We start from the raw sequence: 18,622 nt of genomic DNA, 5'->3' as shown, positions 1-18,622 counted from the left end.
TGACAGTGAAGATGGTTCAGTGAGTGAAAGCATTTGGGGTCAGAACTGTACAACAGAATTTTTGGAGCGACTTCCTGACAAGAGTTTAATATATTTCCATAACCTCAGTTATGATATAAACTTCATCTTAAGACACATGACAGAAGTGAAAGGAACTCCCATCATTAAAGGTTCACGAACAATGCAAATAACTGGCTTATATAAAGGAAGGGCAATTATTATAAAAGACTCTTACAGTGTTATAAATAAGAAGCTTAAACTATTTCCTGCTATGTTTAACTTACAAACAGGACCGAAAGAAGTATTTCCATACAACTACTACAGCAGTGTTTTGTTAGCAAATGACAACAGAACTGGTGTCATTTCTGAAGCGTGTAAGTTTATCCGGGATGCAGATACATTCATGAAAAACATAGATTCCATCAAAGGTTGCAGAATAGATGAGAACCACTTCGACTTAGAAAAGTATAGCACATTTTATTGCAAACAAGATGTAAGAATTTTAAGAGAAGGTTTTGTTAAGTTCCGCAATGACATATTGAAAGAATTTGATTTAAACGTTTATGACTACGTTAGCATTTGTTCAATCGCTAACAAATTGTTTGAGAACAGAGTGTACTTCCCGAATGGAAATTTATATGACCTCTCAAATAAACCAAGAGAATTTATTTCACGCTGTATTCAAGGTGGAAGATGTATGCTGTCAGATAACATGAAACAAAAGAGTAAAGAGAAACTCATTGCTGACTTCGACGCTGTTTCATTATATCCATCAGCTATAGCAAGACTTTATACTTTAGAAGGAATTCCAAAAGTATTGAAGGATGAGATGTTAAGCACAGAGTATCTCATGAGACATTTATTCGATGACGACCAAAAGGAACCCATTGGTGAAAAGTTTATGTCTGGCTTCTTTGTTCTCATTAAGATAACAGAGATTGGAATACATAGACACTTTCCTTTAATAGTTTGTGACCCTGAACTAAATCCAGAACTTAACGTTCCAGAAGTTCAAACACTTGCTGTTTAATGTATGTTGACCATATAATATTACAAGACCTCATAAAATATCAAGGTGTCAAATGTGAAGTGTTGCAAGGATACTATTACGATGGAAACAGAGATATTAGAATAAGAGATGAAGTAAAGAAGTTGTTTGAGTTAAGGTTAAAGTATAAGAAAGAAGGAAATCCTTTGCAAGAAAATATAAAGCTCATTCTGAACAGTATTTATGGCAAAACTATTCTATCTCCTATTGAGTCAAAATAACCATAGTAAATGACAAAGATGCTATAAGATATGCCATCAGAAACTACAACCATATAGTGAAGTTCGAAGGTTTGGATGGTTCAGATAAAACTATTTTCAAGCTAACAAAAAGCATTTGCAGACACTTTAACTTCTGTCCACTTGGTGTTAATATTCTGTCAATGTCGAAGAGAATAATGTGTGAAGTATTCTGTACTGCTGAAGATATGGGTCTTCAAATATTTTACCAGGACTGCGATAGCATGCATATTTTCAATGAAGACATCCCACTGTTAGCTCAGGAATTTCAGAAGAGATACGGTAGAGAACTTATTGGTAAAACATTAGGTCAGTTCCATTCTGACTTCGCAGAAATAACACCTGGAAAACAAAGTTTAGCATACAAGTCAATATTTTGTGGAAAGAAGACTTACATAGACTTACTCACGAATGATTTAAATGAAGTTGCATTTCATGCACGTTGTAAAGGTGTAAAACAAGACGTTCTTGCTTTAACAGCTAATGAAATGTTTCCTGAAGCTATACAATGCTATTACAATGAAGATAAGAACATTCACATACCTGTTGGAACATATGACAAAGACTCTGAGTTCAGTTTAATGAAACTTTACAAAGCACTTCATGATGGTCAAGAGATTGGATTTGACTTATGTAAGTCATGTCAACCTTGCTTTGCTGAAAAGTTTAACTTCTCAATAACGACTAAAACAAGCTTTATTCGTAAGTTGAAGTTCTGAGGTCATTTATTTTTGTCAGCAATGAGGTCATTCGTGATAAAAATAAGCCGCTAGCGGCAAGGGCGAAGCCCATGTGGTCATCTACAATACTGCGATGGTAGAGTTTAAGAGTTGTGCTTCAATGTAGAGACAGTCCTTATGGTCTGGAGGTAAGAACACTGGGCAGTTATGGTCATGAGTGGAGAACATGTCTATCCAAAACTCACGATTGAAGCCAGTTAATTTATAGTATTTAGGGTTAGGAAGTGGTGAAGTTCTTGTATGACCAATGAACTCATTTTCAACTCCCTTACTTAAGTTTGAATATAATATAGCTTGCTTTCTATCCCAAATGCCAGGTGTTACAATCTTTGAAAATTCATTTTTCCTCGGAAGCATTGCATCATAATTGAAAACATTCTTGAAATCATCACTTGGTTCAGAGATTTGAAATCTTATACGTAATGGATTTTCTTTCTCTTTAGCGACTTCATTGAATGGTGAGAATACAACAAACTGACAGTCATGTGTTCCATCTTCATTTTCATTAAATTCATAATGAAAGTCTATAAGTTGTGGCTGACTACCTTCTTCTTTCAGTTGTGCAAGAAACTCACGTAAAGGCTGTAAAGTGTGTACTTCAATGTTGAACTTTTTCTCGAACATTTCATTAAATGAAATCATACATTGCAACAATGTTGTATCGTCTTTAAAGTATTTGTATATGTGAATGTTTTGGGCGCTTAAAAACTGTTCGTCATTTTCTATCTCGACTTGAAGTATAAAGTCAACCTTTCTGAAAGCACGTGTTATATACATAGATGTTATGCCAATGTACTTCTCTTCATTTATGTTCACAATCCAGTCTGTTGGAAACTTAAACGTTACTCTGTTCCCCTTTATTTTGACGTCAGGGTTTTCACTACTGAACGCAACAGATAAAGGTATTTGTCTATACATTTAATTCGGATAAAAATAAACCATTTACTCTTTCTTTCCTTCAGCTTCTTTAGCTTTTGCTTCAGCTTCTTCTCTAGCTTTCTTCGCCAGCAAACGTGGGTTCTTTTGTCTTCCAGCAGCTAATGCAGCAAGTTGTTTTTCACTAAGTTTTCTCTTTGGTCTCTCTGGCTTTTGTTCTTGTTTTTGTTCCTTCAGTTCGGATAAAATTTGCTCACGAATTTCTTTCTTCAATGCTTCAACATCTATGACCCTTGGGTCTTGTCCGTAGGACTTGTCTGAGTCATTTGACTGCAGATAAAAAACAAAATTAAAACTTTAACCGATGTAAAATGAGCTTGTCAAAATCAGAACGAGAGTCTATTATATTAAATGACGCAAGAGGAATACAACATCCTTTCTATTACGTAAGTCAGAGTAAAGATGGTAAAATATACGTAAGAAAAAGAAAGGTTCCATTAGCGAATGCAGAAAGCGACAACATTAAGGTGTATGGCAAGGGTGAAGTCCACGAAGCCCATATAAAACCTTCTGTTCAAACTGAAAAGTCAATAGAACCAGAAGAAAAGAAGCCAGATGTACTTTCAATAACGAACCAAGAGCTTATTGCAAAGTTCGTGAATTTCATTGAAAAACAAACCGAGTCAAAGAATCCTGACCCGCCAGTGAAAGAAGTTGAGACAAAAGAGAATGTACAGTTCATTGAAAATGTCAAGAAACAACTTCCACCACGAATGCCAAGAAGAAGAGTGAGAATAATGAAGTAAAGAGATATTTTTATCTGAAGTAAATACATGCAGAACGAACAGCTAAACGAATTTACTCCAGCAGAGCATATTCATCAGATTCGCTCATATTTCGATATCATAGACAATGCAGTTCAAATTGGTGACACTAATAGAAAATATTCTGACGCAAAGATTCCATCACAACCTGGAACTGCTAAAGATAACACATGGGTAACATTCAATCTCTCACCTCCTGGTGAAAATATGTTGGACCTTTACAATACATTCATTACGTATAAAATGGAAGGTCAATTTATTGTAGATAAAGAAATTGGTTCAGGTTCCAATAAAACAAACCCACCAGGATTTTGGATTGGTTTCGATGACGCTTTCTATGAAGTTGCTGGATATCAAATCCTTGCAAATGGTCGTATCGTATATTCTCAAGACAACGCAAGAGAAGAAGCATACATAACTTCAAAACTCACAAACTACCGAACAAATAAAGAAAGTAGATGTTTTCTCAAAGACTCGACATGAAGATGTATGGAGTCATTCGGGAACATGCAGAAACAGGACAAATTGTTAGTGGTCCAATTACAGCAGGAAAATCATTTGATTTTAAGCTTCGTTTAAGAATTCCTGTTAGAAGATTCCTTCCATTAGAAGCTATTCGATTTATTCCAGCTTTTGCAGGAAACATTCAGCTTAAAGTAAAGTTCAGTAGCGACGCCTTAAATGCACATCTATATCTGTAAATGATATCATTGCTTTCAATCCAACTCTTAAAGTTGCATTTGCTTCAGATTCAAATCCACCGACAAATAAATTTGTTCCATGGAATGAACCATTCACTATGATAACGAAGGCAGTAGAAGCTAGTGGAACAGTTACTATTACAACTGTAACCCACAACTATTTCGAACAAAGATGGATTTTAATGAATGTTTCATTCATCCAAAGTCATTCTCTTTAGACCCTAACATTTATACAGAACTTGTAGAACATTATACAAACGAGGCTTTATGTTTTCCTGTTAAAGTTATGGATTGGATTCCTATGGACGGTTCATTCTCAAAGAATACAGAGAGTTCAAGTGCAACATTTACAGCAGCTTATACGCCTATTAATGTTAAAAGTATTTGGGCACTATTTAGAAAGAAAGACAAGTATTATGTTAATTTTGAGAACCCTAAGTTTAAATATCTTCAGCTTTCCATGGGAGCTTATGGAAATATGCCTGCAGAACCCGAAAAATCATATGGACCTGTATTTTATGAAATGGTTGCGAACGCCTGCAATACAAACAATGATATGATAGGATTTAATGAAGATGTTATGAGGTCATTGGTGGATGATGGTAGTGTGGAACATAAATGGGATAGCTATGACAACACACATTTCTTATGTGGTTTTCCAACAGAAGTGGACTTTTGCTTCCAGCAAGGTCAAACATCTACTGCTCCAATAACATACAAATTGTCTGTTAAAGGACCTATTGAACTAGCAACTGAAAATGTACCAAAGCCACTTATTGGATTTATGAGGGATTGTTGCTTTGCCATTCAGGTGCGTGCTAATGGCATCCCCATAATAAGATTAGATGACTATAACTTAGCTACGGACGACGGTGAGGAATAAAGGATGAACGTTTATTTTAAAGCTTATAAATGAGTTCTTCATCAAGCTCTCGTGAACCTTCACCATCTATGAAACAAACTTTACCAAACGATTATGGAGCACCTATTGAATATTTCTTACGAGCTGCACAATGGCAAAGAGCAGTCTCACCAAGGTTAGGTGTTCCACCAGCTCCTGTCAAAAATAGCATTTGGTCAAGTCCTTATATAAGATATGGTCTCCCACTAGGTTTGCTAGCTACAGCAGGAGCAGTTATGATGTTGAAAAGAAATAAAGCAAATGTTGTAAATAATACTGAAGTAGCTGAAGTTAAACAAACTCCAACACCTTCGCCAAAACCAACGCCTTCACAAGCAAAACCTTCAATGACTCCTGAACCTATGGAAGTACAAACTCCTGTTCAAAAGTCAACTCCTAAACCGACTCCAACATTTAAACCAGAACCTACTCCTCAAATAAATCGTAAAACTCCTGCGTTTCCTTACTGAAAAAATAACGTTATTTTTATTTAATATTAAAATTTTTATTTGATTGAAATGACAAATAAAGTCACTGAAGCAATGAAACAAAAGTTTTTGGTAGAATACATTAAATCAGGAACTATTCCAGAAGGTTTTTACATTCATACTATGAAGGATGGTAGAGTTCAGTTTAGAAAGATAAAGCAACCATTAGATAGAGAAGGAATTTTGAGAAAGATTAAACTTCATGAGGACAACATTGCTGAACTTAAGAAGAAGTTAGAAGAGTTGGAGAAAGGAAGAGAGTTATAAAGCAATGAATTCAACAGGGTGAAAAAACAGGTGAGATCTCACCACTTCACCTAAATTTATTTTTGTGCTATGTTTTCATACGTATGAGGGTGGTGATATCATTAATTTTTAAGTTTATTTTTTTATTTTATTTTTATATAAATGACAGAACAAAAGCAACTCATACAAATCGAAAAAAAAAACATACATTTAAACATTTATTCTTCCTTCCTGAGTATAACATGTTCTTTACACTTCATCCTAGACCAGTAGATTATACATTGACTGTGTATAAAGATTGTCATGGTAGTTTTATAAAAACTTATGATGATGAAGGTAAGTTAACAAGACTATGCATTTCAAAACTTGAGAAACTTTATGACTTCAAGTATGACTACAATAGAGTTAACATTGACGATGAAGATATAGAAGAAAATTTATGAGAACGTTTATTTTTTTCATTAGTGAGTTCGTTAGCGAAGTCGTTAGTGAGGTGAAGTGGTTGGCGGCTTTGTAAATATTTAAGGTTAAGTTAGTGTTGTCGTTTGTGTTGTAAAATATACATTAACGGTTTTGTAAAGTGTCAAATTCACAGATCATGGGTAAGTATGTGCGCAGTGCCGCCGTACACGACTAACCCATACTAACTACCATTGCTGGGTCTGAGCTGTTGTTGTGCACTACTAAGAGGAGATGTACCATTGCTGGGTCTGAGCTGTTGTTGTGCACTATTAAGAGAAGATGTACCATTGCTGGGTCTGAGCTGTTGTTGTGCACTACTAAGAGGAGATGTACCATTGCTGGGTCTGAGCTGTTGTTGTGCACTATTAAGAGAAGATGTACCATTGCTGGGTCTGAGCTGTTGTTGTGCACTACTAAGAGAGATGTACCATTGCTGGGTCTGAGCTGTTGTTGTGCACTACTAAGAGGAGATGTACCATTGCTGGGTCTGAGCTGTTGTTGTGCACTACTAAGAGGAGATGTACCATTGCTGGGTCTGAGCTGTTGTTGTGCACTACTAAGAGGAGATGTACCATTGCTGGGTCTGAGCTGTTGTTGTGCACTACTAAGAGGAGATGTACCATTGCTGGGTCTGAGCTGTTGTTGTGCACTATTAAGAGAAGATGTACCATTGCTGGGTCTGAGCTGTTGTTGTGCACTATTAAGAGAAGATGTACCATTGCTGGGTCTGAGCTGTTGTTGTGCACTATTAAGAGAAGATGTACCATTGCTGGGTCTGAGCTGTTGTTGTGCACTACTAAGAGGAGATGTACCATTGCTGGGTCTGAGCTGTTGTTGTGCGCTATTAAGAGGAGTAGAACCATTACTCTGTGTAATTTCTTGTTCTTCCAAGTATCGATTCAACAAGATCTCATCTTTTGTTGGTAAGACTTCAATGCAATTGTAGAATTTTCCATTATGGAATATGTATAAACTTGTAAATTCTCTGGACGAGTGCTTGTAAAACTCTTCGATAGTAATAAGACGAAAGCACAGAAGGCTTTTGTAGTAAGTTAACTTGTTAATGCAATTACGTGATGTACCATCGCTGAGTGGAACATTAGTCAATAGCAACGATAGCTTTTGATGTTGGTGTAACCTGGTTAGAGATTGCTCTAGCCAGTGAAAGTCTATTTGGGTATAAATATCCAAGAGAATGAATTTTGAATAAATAATAAATTGTGAACAATTGAATAAAATATAGAAAATATAAATAATTTTGAAAGATATTATTGAAAAAATATTTTTCACAAAAGTTGAATTCAAATTGTAAATTTTTAAAAAATCTTTAAAGTGAAGAAAATAAAATTGGACAATGAGAAAACAACAATGAACTAAAAATTAGTGAATAACTACAATGGCGAAATTAAAATTACGATCAGAATAATTTTTATAAAAGAATGTGTTAGAAATTAGTAACGGGAACAGGACAAATTTGCCACACGGCACTTTTTTAAAAAAAATTAATGGAGCGGAGCGATACTCTGCTGCAGGAGCCCCAAGGCTCCCAATCATTACGAAAGGGAGCCTCAGGGCTCCTGAGAAACCTCTTTGAGAAGGTTTTCTTAAAGAAAACCTTCTCAAAGATGATTGTCAGCATTCACTCAAAATCTACCAAGAGTTTCAAAGTTTCAAATCTATCTGAAATGAAGCTTTGAATCTCTTGTATATCTAATTGTAGAGGTACCTTTTCAAAATGTCTTCTATTGATTAAATTTAATCAGTAAAAGTCATTTTGAAAAGGTACATCTCTATAATTGCTATTGAGCATTCACTCTTGGAACCTTGGAGCTCTTGTGTAGTGCATGAAAACTCCAAGATTCTAGCATAAAACATATATCATAGACATAATTTCTTCAAATATAATTTAAGGTTATTTTTTTAAAAAAATAGAAAAGCGTAATTTAAGGTTATTGAAAAAGTGACACCTGGCAAATTTGTCCCGCACTCATTAGTAACGATTAAGATAAAATAAAAATTTGGGGAACGAGAAAAATGATTGAATATTGGTAAACATGAATTTTTATTGAAAAATAAAATGAGATTAAGATTCTAAGCAGAAATTTTTAAAAATTAGAAAAATAAAAAACAATAAAGATAATAAAAAAATTTGAAACTAAAAAAATCGAAAAATAATGATAAAATAAATGAATAGTTGAAGACAAATAAAAATAAAATGTTATCAATAAGAAATAATTTGAATAAGTTTAATATAGATTGATCAATTTATGAATGGGAATCCAAAATTAGAACAGCCGAATTGGTATATTGATAACAAATGATATTATGTTATTAATAAGGTATAAATGTTTTGAATCTAATTCAAATTAATTTTGAATATGAAATTGAATAAGATTGAAAAATTATATATAGAATTTTGAATGAGTTTCCGTTGAAATGAATGTTATGGAAATGTAGAAAATATTAGCCTTTGGATGAATTGGAGGGTGAGAGATATTATTTCATACAATACTACTCTCACCCTCCAATTCCCAGCCAAAATGGCTAAAAATTGCCCGCAAATGTTCACATTGCGGGCAATTTTTAGCCATTTTGGCTTGGAACTAGAGCCTGCGAGGTACATGGATAGTATCAGTACCTCACAGGCTCTAGTTCTCTATAGGGCGCCGAGAAATTTTGGTGAAATGTGGTCGCATTTCACCAAAAATTTTTCGGCGCCATAGGATGAATTGGAGGGTGAGAGATATTATTTCATACAATACTACTCTCACCCTCAATTTTAATTACTTAAACTCATTCTATTTTTTTGACATATAAATGTCACTTTTACTAAGATCTGACACAATTTCAGATCTCTTTTTTTCGTATATAAGAATATTACTATGATAATACTATTTTTACTAAAAAATGAGTAGGAAGGTTAAATATGCAAAAGATTCTTTTTTATTTTGAATTTAATGAGATTGTAAGTATATAGTTAAAATGAGAATTAGAAGAGTATAAATATATGTGAGATTTATGAGAATTGGAGAAATTGAAGATTTGATATAATTCAAGTTTTGAGGAATTAATGGGTTTATTGGTCCTATGAGGTACATTGATAGAATCAGTACCTCACAGACCCTAGTTCTCTATATGGCGCCGAAAATTTTTGGTGAAATGTCGTCGCATTTCACCAAAAAATTTTCGGGGCCCTAAGTTTAATTTCTTAACAAAATATTTTATTATTAACTTTATAAATTCTAATTCCTTTTATTTTCGAAATATTTATTTTCCAAAAATTGACATTCCAAAACGTAAAGTGTGTCACTTTTTAATGTCAAATGTCAGGAACTTTTTTGATACACGACAGTTATCTTAATGGTTTGAAGCGTATCATGTTGGGTGATTCTTGGCCAAATGCAAGCTTCCAGTTTCACATCAAATCATGTAAGATCTGACAAAATATTACCATTATGCCAAAAAAGCAAAAAATACAATTTGAATATGGAACATGAGAACTACGAAAAGTTCAACAAACAAGATGTTTCGTACCGAAATGGCTAACAAAAAAGTGACAGAAAACCTTAAATTGTGCGGCAATTTTAATTAAAAAAATAAACATGAATTTTTGTGATTGATATTATGCATTTTATTTATATTATATAAGATTTAAATTTAGGGGAAAAATTGGAAAAAAAAATAAGATTGGAAGTCTTTAGGTAAGAAGGAAAGGGCAAGAGATATATAGTGTACCTATATACCTCTTGCCCTTTCATTCTAAGTAGAAATGTGAGAAACTTTGTCCGCATCATAAGTTATGCGGACAAAGTTTCTCCCATTTCTAATGGGAATTGTAGGCTATGAGGCACTGATATATAATCAGTACCTCATAGCCTACAATTCCCTTTATTAGACTTCAAACTTTGAGTTAATGTCTTGACATTAACTCAAAGTTTGGAAAACTTCACGTAAGAATCAATCGTCAAAAACCTCGATTGCAGTTATATTCATTGTGTTAAATTTGATTTATTTTGAAATTTTTATAAATTAAATTTTATATAACATAAAGCGTTATGAATTAGTATTTCCATATGAATTTTATCTCGAAAATAGTAATTCTGTACAGTTATATTTCGGTTAAATAAATATATCTAAATAGAAAGAATCAGAAAAATCAAATTATTGGCGCCAAAAATGTCACCTTTTTGGTGAGCCATTTCGGTATGAGATAGTTCAACAAACAAGAGCTAGCTATTCTTGAAGCAGCAAGACTTCAAGCAGAGCAAAACAACAATTACAATTTGAACTTGGAACAAGAGAACCACCAAGAAGAACTAGCTCTTCTTCCACCTTTGCCTCCTTCTTCCCCACCTTTTCTTCTTACAAATACGGAGGAAAGGAGATCATTGTTCCTTTCCTCCAGTGAAAAGGAAGAGGGACACCATCCATCGCGCAGTGGAGGCACAACGGGGATGGTACTCCCTTTGCTGCTCACAAGTCTCCTCAGGATGCAAGAAGAAGACCAAGGAGACCAATATCAAAGAGGGAAAAGAGTAATGGTGCTCAGAAGTACAGCATTTCCATCAAAATCAGCAGGTCAATCATCAAAATTAACCAATCGATTAGTTGAAACTTCAATTCGTAAAAAGTATCCAAATTATCAAGATTAAAACAATTAATTAATCCTTTTCAGTATAAAGACTACACTGGGGGTTATCATGCCTCAAGTATTATTGAAAGTTACAATTCGAAAATAAAATCAAGTATTTGCAAAGAGCTATTTCAATTTCAAATGAAGATTTAAAATGATGCCCACATAAAAATTCATGATTTATTGTCTGACGTCATAGACATGAACAAGATAATCAGTGAAGAGGAAACAAAAATTCAAAATTCTTACTTGTGCAATGGTATCATTTAGACAATAAACTCAGCAGAAGTTCAATTTTTTATGATAAGTTAACAAGATATACATGCACGGAGTTAACTCGTTTATTTTCATTGATTTTATAACAAGATTGGATTGCAGGCGTTTCATCAGGAATACTCCAGTGCTACGCGCGGAGTCCTCCTAATGAAAGCCCTGTTTTCCCAAATCAAAAAGCTAACTTTTATCATTAGTGGGAGAGATTGAAAAGATCTTTCGAATCCTGGTCCTACTTGTATACACTGATAATACTGAATATCTTGTATCTATATGCATTTATAAATCATGTCTGGCATCTCTCTATATATAAAAAGTCAGCGTGAGGAGAATTAATATCCCCAAACTTGGACTCTTTTTCACTTGCATGTGCAAATCGCAATTTAATTTAGCGCAACCTTGCGAGAACTTTTACGCCGCTTATAGGAAATCGGGAAGAAAAGTTAAAAGACACAACTTTTACCATCCAATATTTAATTTCAAAAAAAGATAGAATTGTTAAAGGAAATAAGGATCCAGTATTCAAAAATACAAAATTTGAAATCAGTTCCCGAAACAATGTTCGATGCAAGATTCGGCAAACAACGAAAATCCAAATCAGGGGGAGAACAGAGATAAGGAACTAGTTAAAAAAATTATGACATTTTCATGCTGAATTTTTCCAATCATGACTATTATTTCCAAAACACAGTAGAACAACATCCACATCACAATATATTAACCATTCGGTAATTTCCCAAATTCAATATGCCACCCGCATAGGGAAATAACAAATCTGAATGCAATAATGTATTTTTTTAGTCATTTTTAATTTTTTGAAAAATTTTTGGTAGTTTTCTATAACTAAAAATTCATTGGATTACGACATTGTAAATGTGCAGATGCATTTTATTATACAGATTCTTTAGATTACAAAAATGCCGCCAAAAATAGGAAAAAATACACCCTTCATGAAATAAATGTATTTTTTGTGATCGACAGCGGAGATGGACGAAGCGACCGGAGTTCATCCCAACCGTCGATCGCAATTTTTTTACATCATCCCCCATGGGGGAAGAAAAACTTGGAAATATAGTTATTTCTTCCCCCATACAGCATAGTTACAATACATTGGGTATATTGCACATTCTAATTTTACATCCACATTACATACTTGGTCTGAAATTCATATACTTTCCTGAGGAGACATTGTAAAAGATGCCTAAAAGTCCAAAAAATTAAAATCTGACAGCGAATTTGTCTGATTTTTTTTTGTTATTTTGCTTTATTTCAATATACCTTCATAAGCTTGTCATTAAATTACTATTGTAAGGGATTATATACTTAAGTAATCTGTAATAAACAGAAATTCATCAAAAGTGACAGCTCTCAATTTTTTGACATTTGTAAATTCTAAATTGAATGAGAAAAATGAAATAATACTAAGCATAATACAATATTCTAGATTTAATTATAATTAGGAAAAGTTAGTTTTGAGAGTACTTTTCATAGGCATATAGAATGAAATCTTCTGAAAAATAATATCATATAAACTCATATTATTTTCTAATATATAACTATTTTATATAAAAATCAAATTCAATGATCTTAAAAGCGAATGATAGTAGTATATGTGGAAGGGTTGTGTGACTTTTTTTGTAAACGTAAGAATTCATACAATATTGAACGATTTTGTATCATTTTTTTTAACATATGAAGTAATAAATGTATGATTCTTACAGTTTTTATTCTTACGTTTTTGAATAAATCAAGATTTAAAAATTTTCAGAATCGTAAGAAATTTACACTCAGCCCATACATAAAAGAAGCTATATATAGATGATGTCAGATATTCCGCGATTAATTAAACATTGTTTAAATCCTGAATGGAATCAATGAAGTCATAATCAAAGACCTCATAAATGAGAAAAATAAATTAGAAACTAATGATTATTTGAATTTATGAAATCAATTATTTGATTCATTCTTTCTTCAATAATTTCTATTCTTTTTGTTAAATCATCAATTTTCATTAATGAGGTGATTCTTGATTGAGGAATAGATTTCAAACTAATCACCCCTTTTATTTTTGAAATTTTGAATCCATCAACTTTAAACATTTTATTCAATTTACATGTTGTCAATTCTTCAAATAATTTTTTATTATTGCATAATAGTCATTAAATTCTTCAACAGATGAAAAAATTTTTGTTTCAGTAATTGGTTTAACAACGTTTATTTTTTGTTGAACATCTTCACTTTCATTTATTTCTTCCTCCTCTGTTTCATTTATTTTTAAAATCGGTTTCATTTATCATTAAATAAAAATTAGAATATAAGTGATGAAATATATTTTTTAATTAATATTAAATCAGAAATGGCTGCAGGATTCTTTAAAAAATTATGGGAGGGAATTAAGAAAGCTGCGGGTTGGGTTCATCAAAAGATTATTAAACCCATTGCAAACTTTTTGGCACCAGTAGCGAAAACGGCAGGAACTATCATAGGTGGAGTATTAGGTACTAAAGCAGGTAATCCGGCAATGGGAGCACAAGCAGGTAACGCAATTGGTGGAATTGCTGAAGGAATACTTAATAAAATAGGAGGTAGATAGTGGAAAAATAAATATTATTTTTATCTTAGTATCGGTTGTAGTCTTTGATAAACTTTTTCTCCTTTATTTAATATTTCTTATTGGGCGGCTTTTGGTGTTATTGATTCAGCAACGTCACTAATTACTTCTTTATTCTTAAATATCCAATTTGCTCCTTTCTTCATTGTTTCCCAAACTTTATGCGCTCCTCTTTTTACTTTATCCCACAGTTTCTTAAATATACCTGCAGCCATAGTTGATTATTTCATTAAAATTAAAAATTCATTTTCATCTTTTAATTTTGATTTTTTATTTAATAATAAATGACGACTAACTATTTAGTGCCAAACACTAAACCAATTAATGGAAATGTATTTCATTCATTCGAAAAGATAAATGAAATATTCGCGAAGAATGATGGTAGAAGATATTATAGAGAACTTGAAAGTTCATGCTATGACTCTGATACTCCATATTTTGATGATAAACAAACTCATTTAAGAATTACAAATCCAGCTCATGATGTGAACCAATTAGGTGACACATATATTAAACGCAAAGTTAAAGTAACTCTAGTTTCAAATAAAGCTTTCACATGTGATGCCGCTTTTAAATGCATGCGTTTATTCGTTGGTTACAAATCATCAAATCAAAGCTTTAAACAATTAGAAGTAGAAACTGAAAGAGGTGATGCCGGTTATCTTCAAATGGATTGTGCCCGTGAATCTTTCGCATTTGCAACATATAAACCGAAATCAGAAAGGAAAGTTAAAAAGTTTGTTCATTCGTTATATAATAATGTTCAAAAATATGATAACTCAGTATGTGGTAAATATATTGACCCTTCAGAAGTTTTCAAGAATGCAAATGAAGAAGTTGATATCACTTTTGATATGATTATTCTGGTAAATGATTTGTTAGCATTTCAGGCGTTCGATGATTATCCTAAATCATTTGGTGATATCATTCTTAAATATTATGTTTTCAGGGATACTTTAGTATTTTGTCAGGTTGACCCGTTAAGAGTTGCTGATTTACAAAATTACGTTTATGAAAAGATAACTGATGAAAATTATGAAAAGATTATGAATCATGTTTATAAATATGATCGCAAATTCCAACAAATCGGACTTCCTGCCAAATTAATTACAAGCTTAGCTGCTACATCTGCTGACGCAACAGTTGATAACGTTATTATTTCATGCACAAAGATGGAAGTTTTAGAGGATAAATGCATTACACCAGGATACGGTTTAATTGAAGAATCAGTTAAAGCAATACCACGTTTATTCAGTAAGGAAGATCCATTCATGATTCCAGCTCAACATATTGACGTTCGTTCACTAAATGGAGGTTGCATCACTCCTGAAGGTATCAGCTCAGATTTCTCATACGCTCTTCATAATGTTACAGATGTTGTGTTAACATTTCCGAAGAATGCAATGCAAAGAACGGTTTTAGAAAATCCAATGCCTTCGAGGTCTTCAGGTCACTATAGATTCCAGAAACTTCCCCGATCAAGCGATGACCACAGTGGTGACATATTCTTTACACGTATGCTTCAAGCTTCTGATTTAGATGGAGTGAATGAATGCACGGAAGAATACGAGGACTCATTAAACTAGACCACTGAATGATGATAATGGCACCCATTAGCTAGAACATGGAAAGACCAAACTTCATTCTTATGCACTATTCCAGTTCAACGTGATGGAGCGGGTATATTCTTTGATGGATTAGAAACTTTTCAACTCACAAGTTACAGTACAAGTGAAAGCTTATCCAATCATTCAGGGTGAAAATGACACTTACTGTTCAAAGGTGACAAATCCTCCTCAGGTTTGGTTTACTAGGACTACGTTTGGACATGGACACCGGATGAAGGTTTGAAATATCATCCAACAGGTACACCACCAGTATAGAAGTTCATATGATGAAATATTGATGAATAGAAATGTTTAAAATTATAAATTTATTTTTGATTAAATGGATTTAAATTCTGAAGAATTAGCAGGCGTATATAATACATACGTAGATGATATGATTAATGAAGCATTGAGTGATAATAGAAATGCTCTATCTAAGGAAAAATTAATGAAAATTCCATATTCTGAATGTTACTTAAATTCAATCACTGCAGCAATTGGTAAACAAAATAAAGGTAAAACATTAACGATATTAAAACAAATTATCATTATTGCTAACACTTCCCCCCATTCACATGTGTTAATTTATATCAACCGTTCAGGTTCACCTTCAGATGATACATTTGAATCTTTAAAGCATTTAATCAAAATTCCAATTATTTATTTATCACAAGAAGAAGCAGAAGATTATTTAAAAAACTTTTAATGTATAAAGAATTATATAATACAATCAAGAAGCAAGGATTAGAGGATAAAATTATTGATAAACAACGGGATGAATTATTTGAAACACTTTCTATTTCAAATTTTGATAGAGAATTTTTTGCATTCACTAATTTTTCTAGATGATGCAGTGAAATCAAAACTAATAACTAATGAGAAATCATATTTTAATCAGTTATTAACTCAATGTCGACACATTCAGTGTTCATTCTTTATGGCTGTTCAATATTCAAAGCATTAAGCACAAACATTAAATCAAATCTTGTCCACCCTTTTCATTTTCAGTGGGTTTTAGTCCGTCAACAGTTGAACGTTATGCTTTATCAAGTGAATTTACCAATGAGCATTAATGAACTTTACACACAATATCAACAATTAGGTGAACATGGAAAAATAATAGTTGATTTAAATAAAGGAGGTGTTAAATTTGATTAACTTTTTATAATTAATTTTTATTTTTTATTTATAATTAAACATGACAGAAATAGCAAATCTTCTACAGGTTCCATTAAAACAAGGGACAAACAAAAAGGGTGCATATATATAGAACTATGAAAGTTCCAGATGGAATGAAAGAATTAGTTCACATTGTTGCTGGTCTTCAAAAGATGTTAAACAAATGAGAAACGTTTTAACATTACCAGAAGCTCAAGCATATGCCAAACGTCATGGACCAAATTGGGAAGCACATGAAGCAGACATTACGGGTCCAAATGGAAAACCTGATGGTATAAATGAAGTTTTCGTTACTGATGGTCAAGGTAATATAAAGTCATAAATGGGTATAAATTAACTGTATCTGATTATCCTAAACGTAAAGCATATAATGAATGTTATCCTTTGCAATTTGATGAAAATGGAAAAGCTGTTAACAATACATTGGAGAAGGTGAAAATGGTCCAATATTCATACCATCTTATTCCATATTCTTATTTCAAGGAAAAATTAAATGCTGTTGAAGAGGGACCGGATGGATTACCACGATATGTTAATCAGTTTGATGGTCAATATGCAAATATTAGACCTGAAATTTCAGCTAAGAAATTCTTTAAAGTTGCTTTATTCGATCCAGTGTTCAATGAACAGAAAGAAGCAATGAAAGCAGAATTTAAACCAATTCAAGTGGCAAGAATTTCTTCATCTTCACTTTCAGAAGCGTTCAAGGAATTGATAAAGAAACCACTTTATTCTCAACAAGGTTATAACTTTGATTTAATTAAAGAAAGTGATAGACGTAAATTAGAAAAATCAGATGGTTTTAAGAATGCATGTAATGAAATGATTAAAGATATTGTAAATGATAAAATAAGACTGGAAGAAACTCAAAGCAATATCAATAACATAATTGGTGCAGTTACAAAGAAAGTATAAGCAAACAAGGATGAACCTTGGGATATTACCGTAACAACTAAATAAAACTTTAAATATATTTTTCTTTTTTTATTCAATTATAAATGAGAAGACGTTTCACTAGTCAAAAGAACACTAACGCAAAAGCAGAGATTACGGTTGGTTATAACGTAAATGATGATAAATCACGAATTATTCAAAATGTTAAAGTTAATGTTAGTCCTGAATTAACTCGTGACTTACTAAAAAAGGAGGAGGAAAATAAAGAAGATGAACCCGGTAAAGAACCTGTTGAAATTCCCACTTATCCAACATACCCCCCACCTCTTTCATCAAACATCGAGAACCCAGGAATCTACGATTCCAGTCGCAATGCGCCATATAAAATAGACATTAATTCAGAATTAATGAAAATTTACCGTGATATAATAACTGATAATTATGATTCAATAATAAATTTAATTGACCAATCTGGTTTAATTATTTTACCTTATGAATCATTAATTCACATTATCGCCATTCTTTGTGATGTTCAAGATTCAGACGTTAAGATTCAATTTTTCATAGATGATGAGGTTTCATGCTGCGGAACAGTTGCAAAAATAAATCCTATAAAGGATATTAGCACAATTAAGATATCAAAGAACGGAACAACAACTGAACTTCATTTAACATATAATGATATTTATAATAAAATAGTTGATGAATATAAAATATCACTTGAAAAATTCTTTGTTAAGGCTATTTAATATTCAAGCATTAACATTATCGAATAATAATCCTTTGAATCATAATCGATAATAATTGACCTTTCACCAGTTTCTATCGTTTGTTTTATTTCTTTTTGTTCCCCACTATCTGGATCGGTCATTGTAATTGTTTTTGTTATAGTATCAGCTT

The 18,622-nt window shown here is 32.5% G+C and overlaps 9 protein-coding genes and 2 pseudogenes across 11 annotated transcripts, besides 9 other annotated features; 7 read left to right on the top strand and 4 right to left on the bottom strand.

The window, feature by feature from the left end:
• Positions 1 to 6,692: part of a mobile genetic element that runs on past the window's edge.
• TVAGG3_0112210 lies at positions 272 to 1,142 on the top strand (annotated as a pseudogene). The gene has a single exon. A coding segment is annotated over exon 1 (871 nt).
• TVAGG3_0112200 (organellar and viral DNA polymerase type B) lies at positions 1,512 to 2,006 on the top strand (the record flags this gene model as incomplete). Its single annotated transcript, XM_001288033.1, has 1 exon — positions 1,512 to 2,006. The coding sequence occupies one exon, from the start codon at positions 1,512 to 1,514 to the stop codon at positions 2,004 to 2,006; it is 495 nt and encodes a 164-aa protein (XP_001288034.1).
• On the bottom strand, positions 2,088 to 2,651 carry TVAGG3_0112190 (uncharacterized protein; the record flags this gene model as incomplete). Its single annotated transcript, XM_001288032.1, has 1 exon — positions 2,088 to 2,651. One exon carries the CDS (start codon positions 2,649 to 2,651, stop codon positions 2,088 to 2,090), a length of 564 nt encoding a protein of 187 aa, XP_001288033.1.
• Positions 2,970 to 3,229, bottom strand: TVAGG3_0112180 (annotated as a pseudogene). Its single transcript has one exon. A coding segment is annotated over exon 1 (260 nt).
• On the top strand, positions 3,275 to 3,709 carry TVAGG3_0112170 (uncharacterized protein; the record flags this gene model as incomplete). The annotated part of the gene is made up of 1 exon (XM_051223211.1): positions 3,275 to 3,709. One exon carries the CDS (start codon positions 3,275 to 3,277, stop codon positions 3,707 to 3,709), a length of 435 nt encoding a protein of 144 aa, XP_051108197.1.
• TVAGG3_0112160 (repellent protein 1 family) lies at positions 5,341 to 5,799 on the top strand (the record flags this gene model as incomplete). The annotated part of the gene is made up of 1 exon (XM_051223210.1): positions 5,341 to 5,799. One exon carries the CDS (start codon positions 5,341 to 5,343, stop codon positions 5,797 to 5,799), a length of 459 nt encoding a protein of 152 aa, XP_051108196.1.
• On the top strand, positions 5,848 to 6,084 carry TVAGG3_0112150 (uncharacterized protein; the record flags this gene model as incomplete). Its single annotated transcript, XM_051223209.1, has 1 exon — positions 5,848 to 6,084. One exon carries the CDS (start codon positions 5,848 to 5,850, stop codon positions 6,082 to 6,084), a length of 237 nt encoding a protein of 78 aa, XP_051108195.1.
• Positions 6,085 to 6,692: a terminal%2Cinverted (terminal inverted repeat of Maverick-1C transposon ID:TVAGG3_0112140).
• A 4-nt stretch (positions 6,693 to 6,696) lies between these two features.
• TVAGG3_0112130 (uncharacterized protein) lies at positions 6,697 to 6,909 on the bottom strand (the record flags this gene model as incomplete). Its single annotated transcript, XM_051223208.1, has 1 exon — positions 6,697 to 6,909. One exon carries the CDS (start codon positions 6,907 to 6,909, stop codon positions 6,697 to 6,699), a length of 213 nt encoding a protein of 70 aa, XP_051108194.1.
• Positions 6,910 to 6,938: 29 nt separating this feature from the next.
• On the bottom strand, positions 6,939 to 7,388 carry TVAGG3_0112120 (uncharacterized protein; the record flags this gene model as incomplete). Its single annotated transcript, XM_051223207.1, has 1 exon — positions 6,939 to 7,388. The coding sequence occupies one exon, from the start codon at positions 7,386 to 7,388 to the stop codon at positions 6,939 to 6,941; it is 450 nt and encodes a 149-aa protein (XP_051108193.1).
• Positions 7,389 to 7,984: 596 nt separating this feature from the next.
• Positions 7,985 to 8,018: a terminal%2Cinverted (terminal inverted repeat of MuDR-4N1_TV transposon ID:TVAGG3_0112110).
• Positions 7,985 to 8,514: a mobile genetic element.
• Positions 8,486 to 8,514: a terminal%2Cinverted (terminal inverted repeat of MuDR-4N1_TV transposon ID:TVAGG3_0112110).
• Positions 8,515 to 10,230: 1,716 nt separating this feature from the next.
• Positions 10,231 to 10,428: a mobile genetic element.
• A 2,338-nt stretch (positions 10,429 to 12,766) lies between these two features.
• Positions 12,767 to 12,803: a mobile genetic element.
• Positions 12,767 to 12,803: a terminal%2Cinverted (terminal inverted repeat of Banshee-A3 transposon ID:TVAGG3_0112090).
• Positions 12,804 to 14,326: 1,523 nt separating this feature from the next.
• TVAGG3_0112080 (uncharacterized protein) lies at positions 14,327 to 14,960 on the top strand (the record flags this gene model as incomplete). Its single annotated transcript, XM_051223206.1, has 1 exon — positions 14,327 to 14,960. A coding segment is annotated over one exon (634 nt), but the record flags the coding sequence as incomplete, so codon positions are not given.
• A 1,143-nt stretch (positions 14,961 to 16,103) lies between these two features.
• Positions 16,104 to 18,622: part of a mobile genetic element that runs on past the window's edge.
• On the top strand, positions 17,827 to 18,471 carry TVAGG3_0112070 (uncharacterized protein; the record flags this gene model as incomplete). Its single annotated transcript, XM_051223205.1, has 1 exon — positions 17,827 to 18,471. The coding sequence occupies one exon, from the start codon at positions 17,827 to 17,829 to the stop codon at positions 18,469 to 18,471; it is 645 nt and encodes a 214-aa protein (XP_051108191.1).

This window comes from Trichomonas vaginalis, chromosome IV, assembly GCF_026262505.1.
Source record: "Trichomonas vaginalis G3 chromosome IV, whole genome shotgun sequence".
Lineage (NCBI taxonomy): Eukaryota > Parabasalia > Trichomonadida > Trichomonadidae > Trichomonas > Trichomonas vaginalis.
The sequence above is the reverse complement of the archived record's forward strand: the minus strand, read 5'-3'. Positions and strand labels throughout refer to the sequence as shown.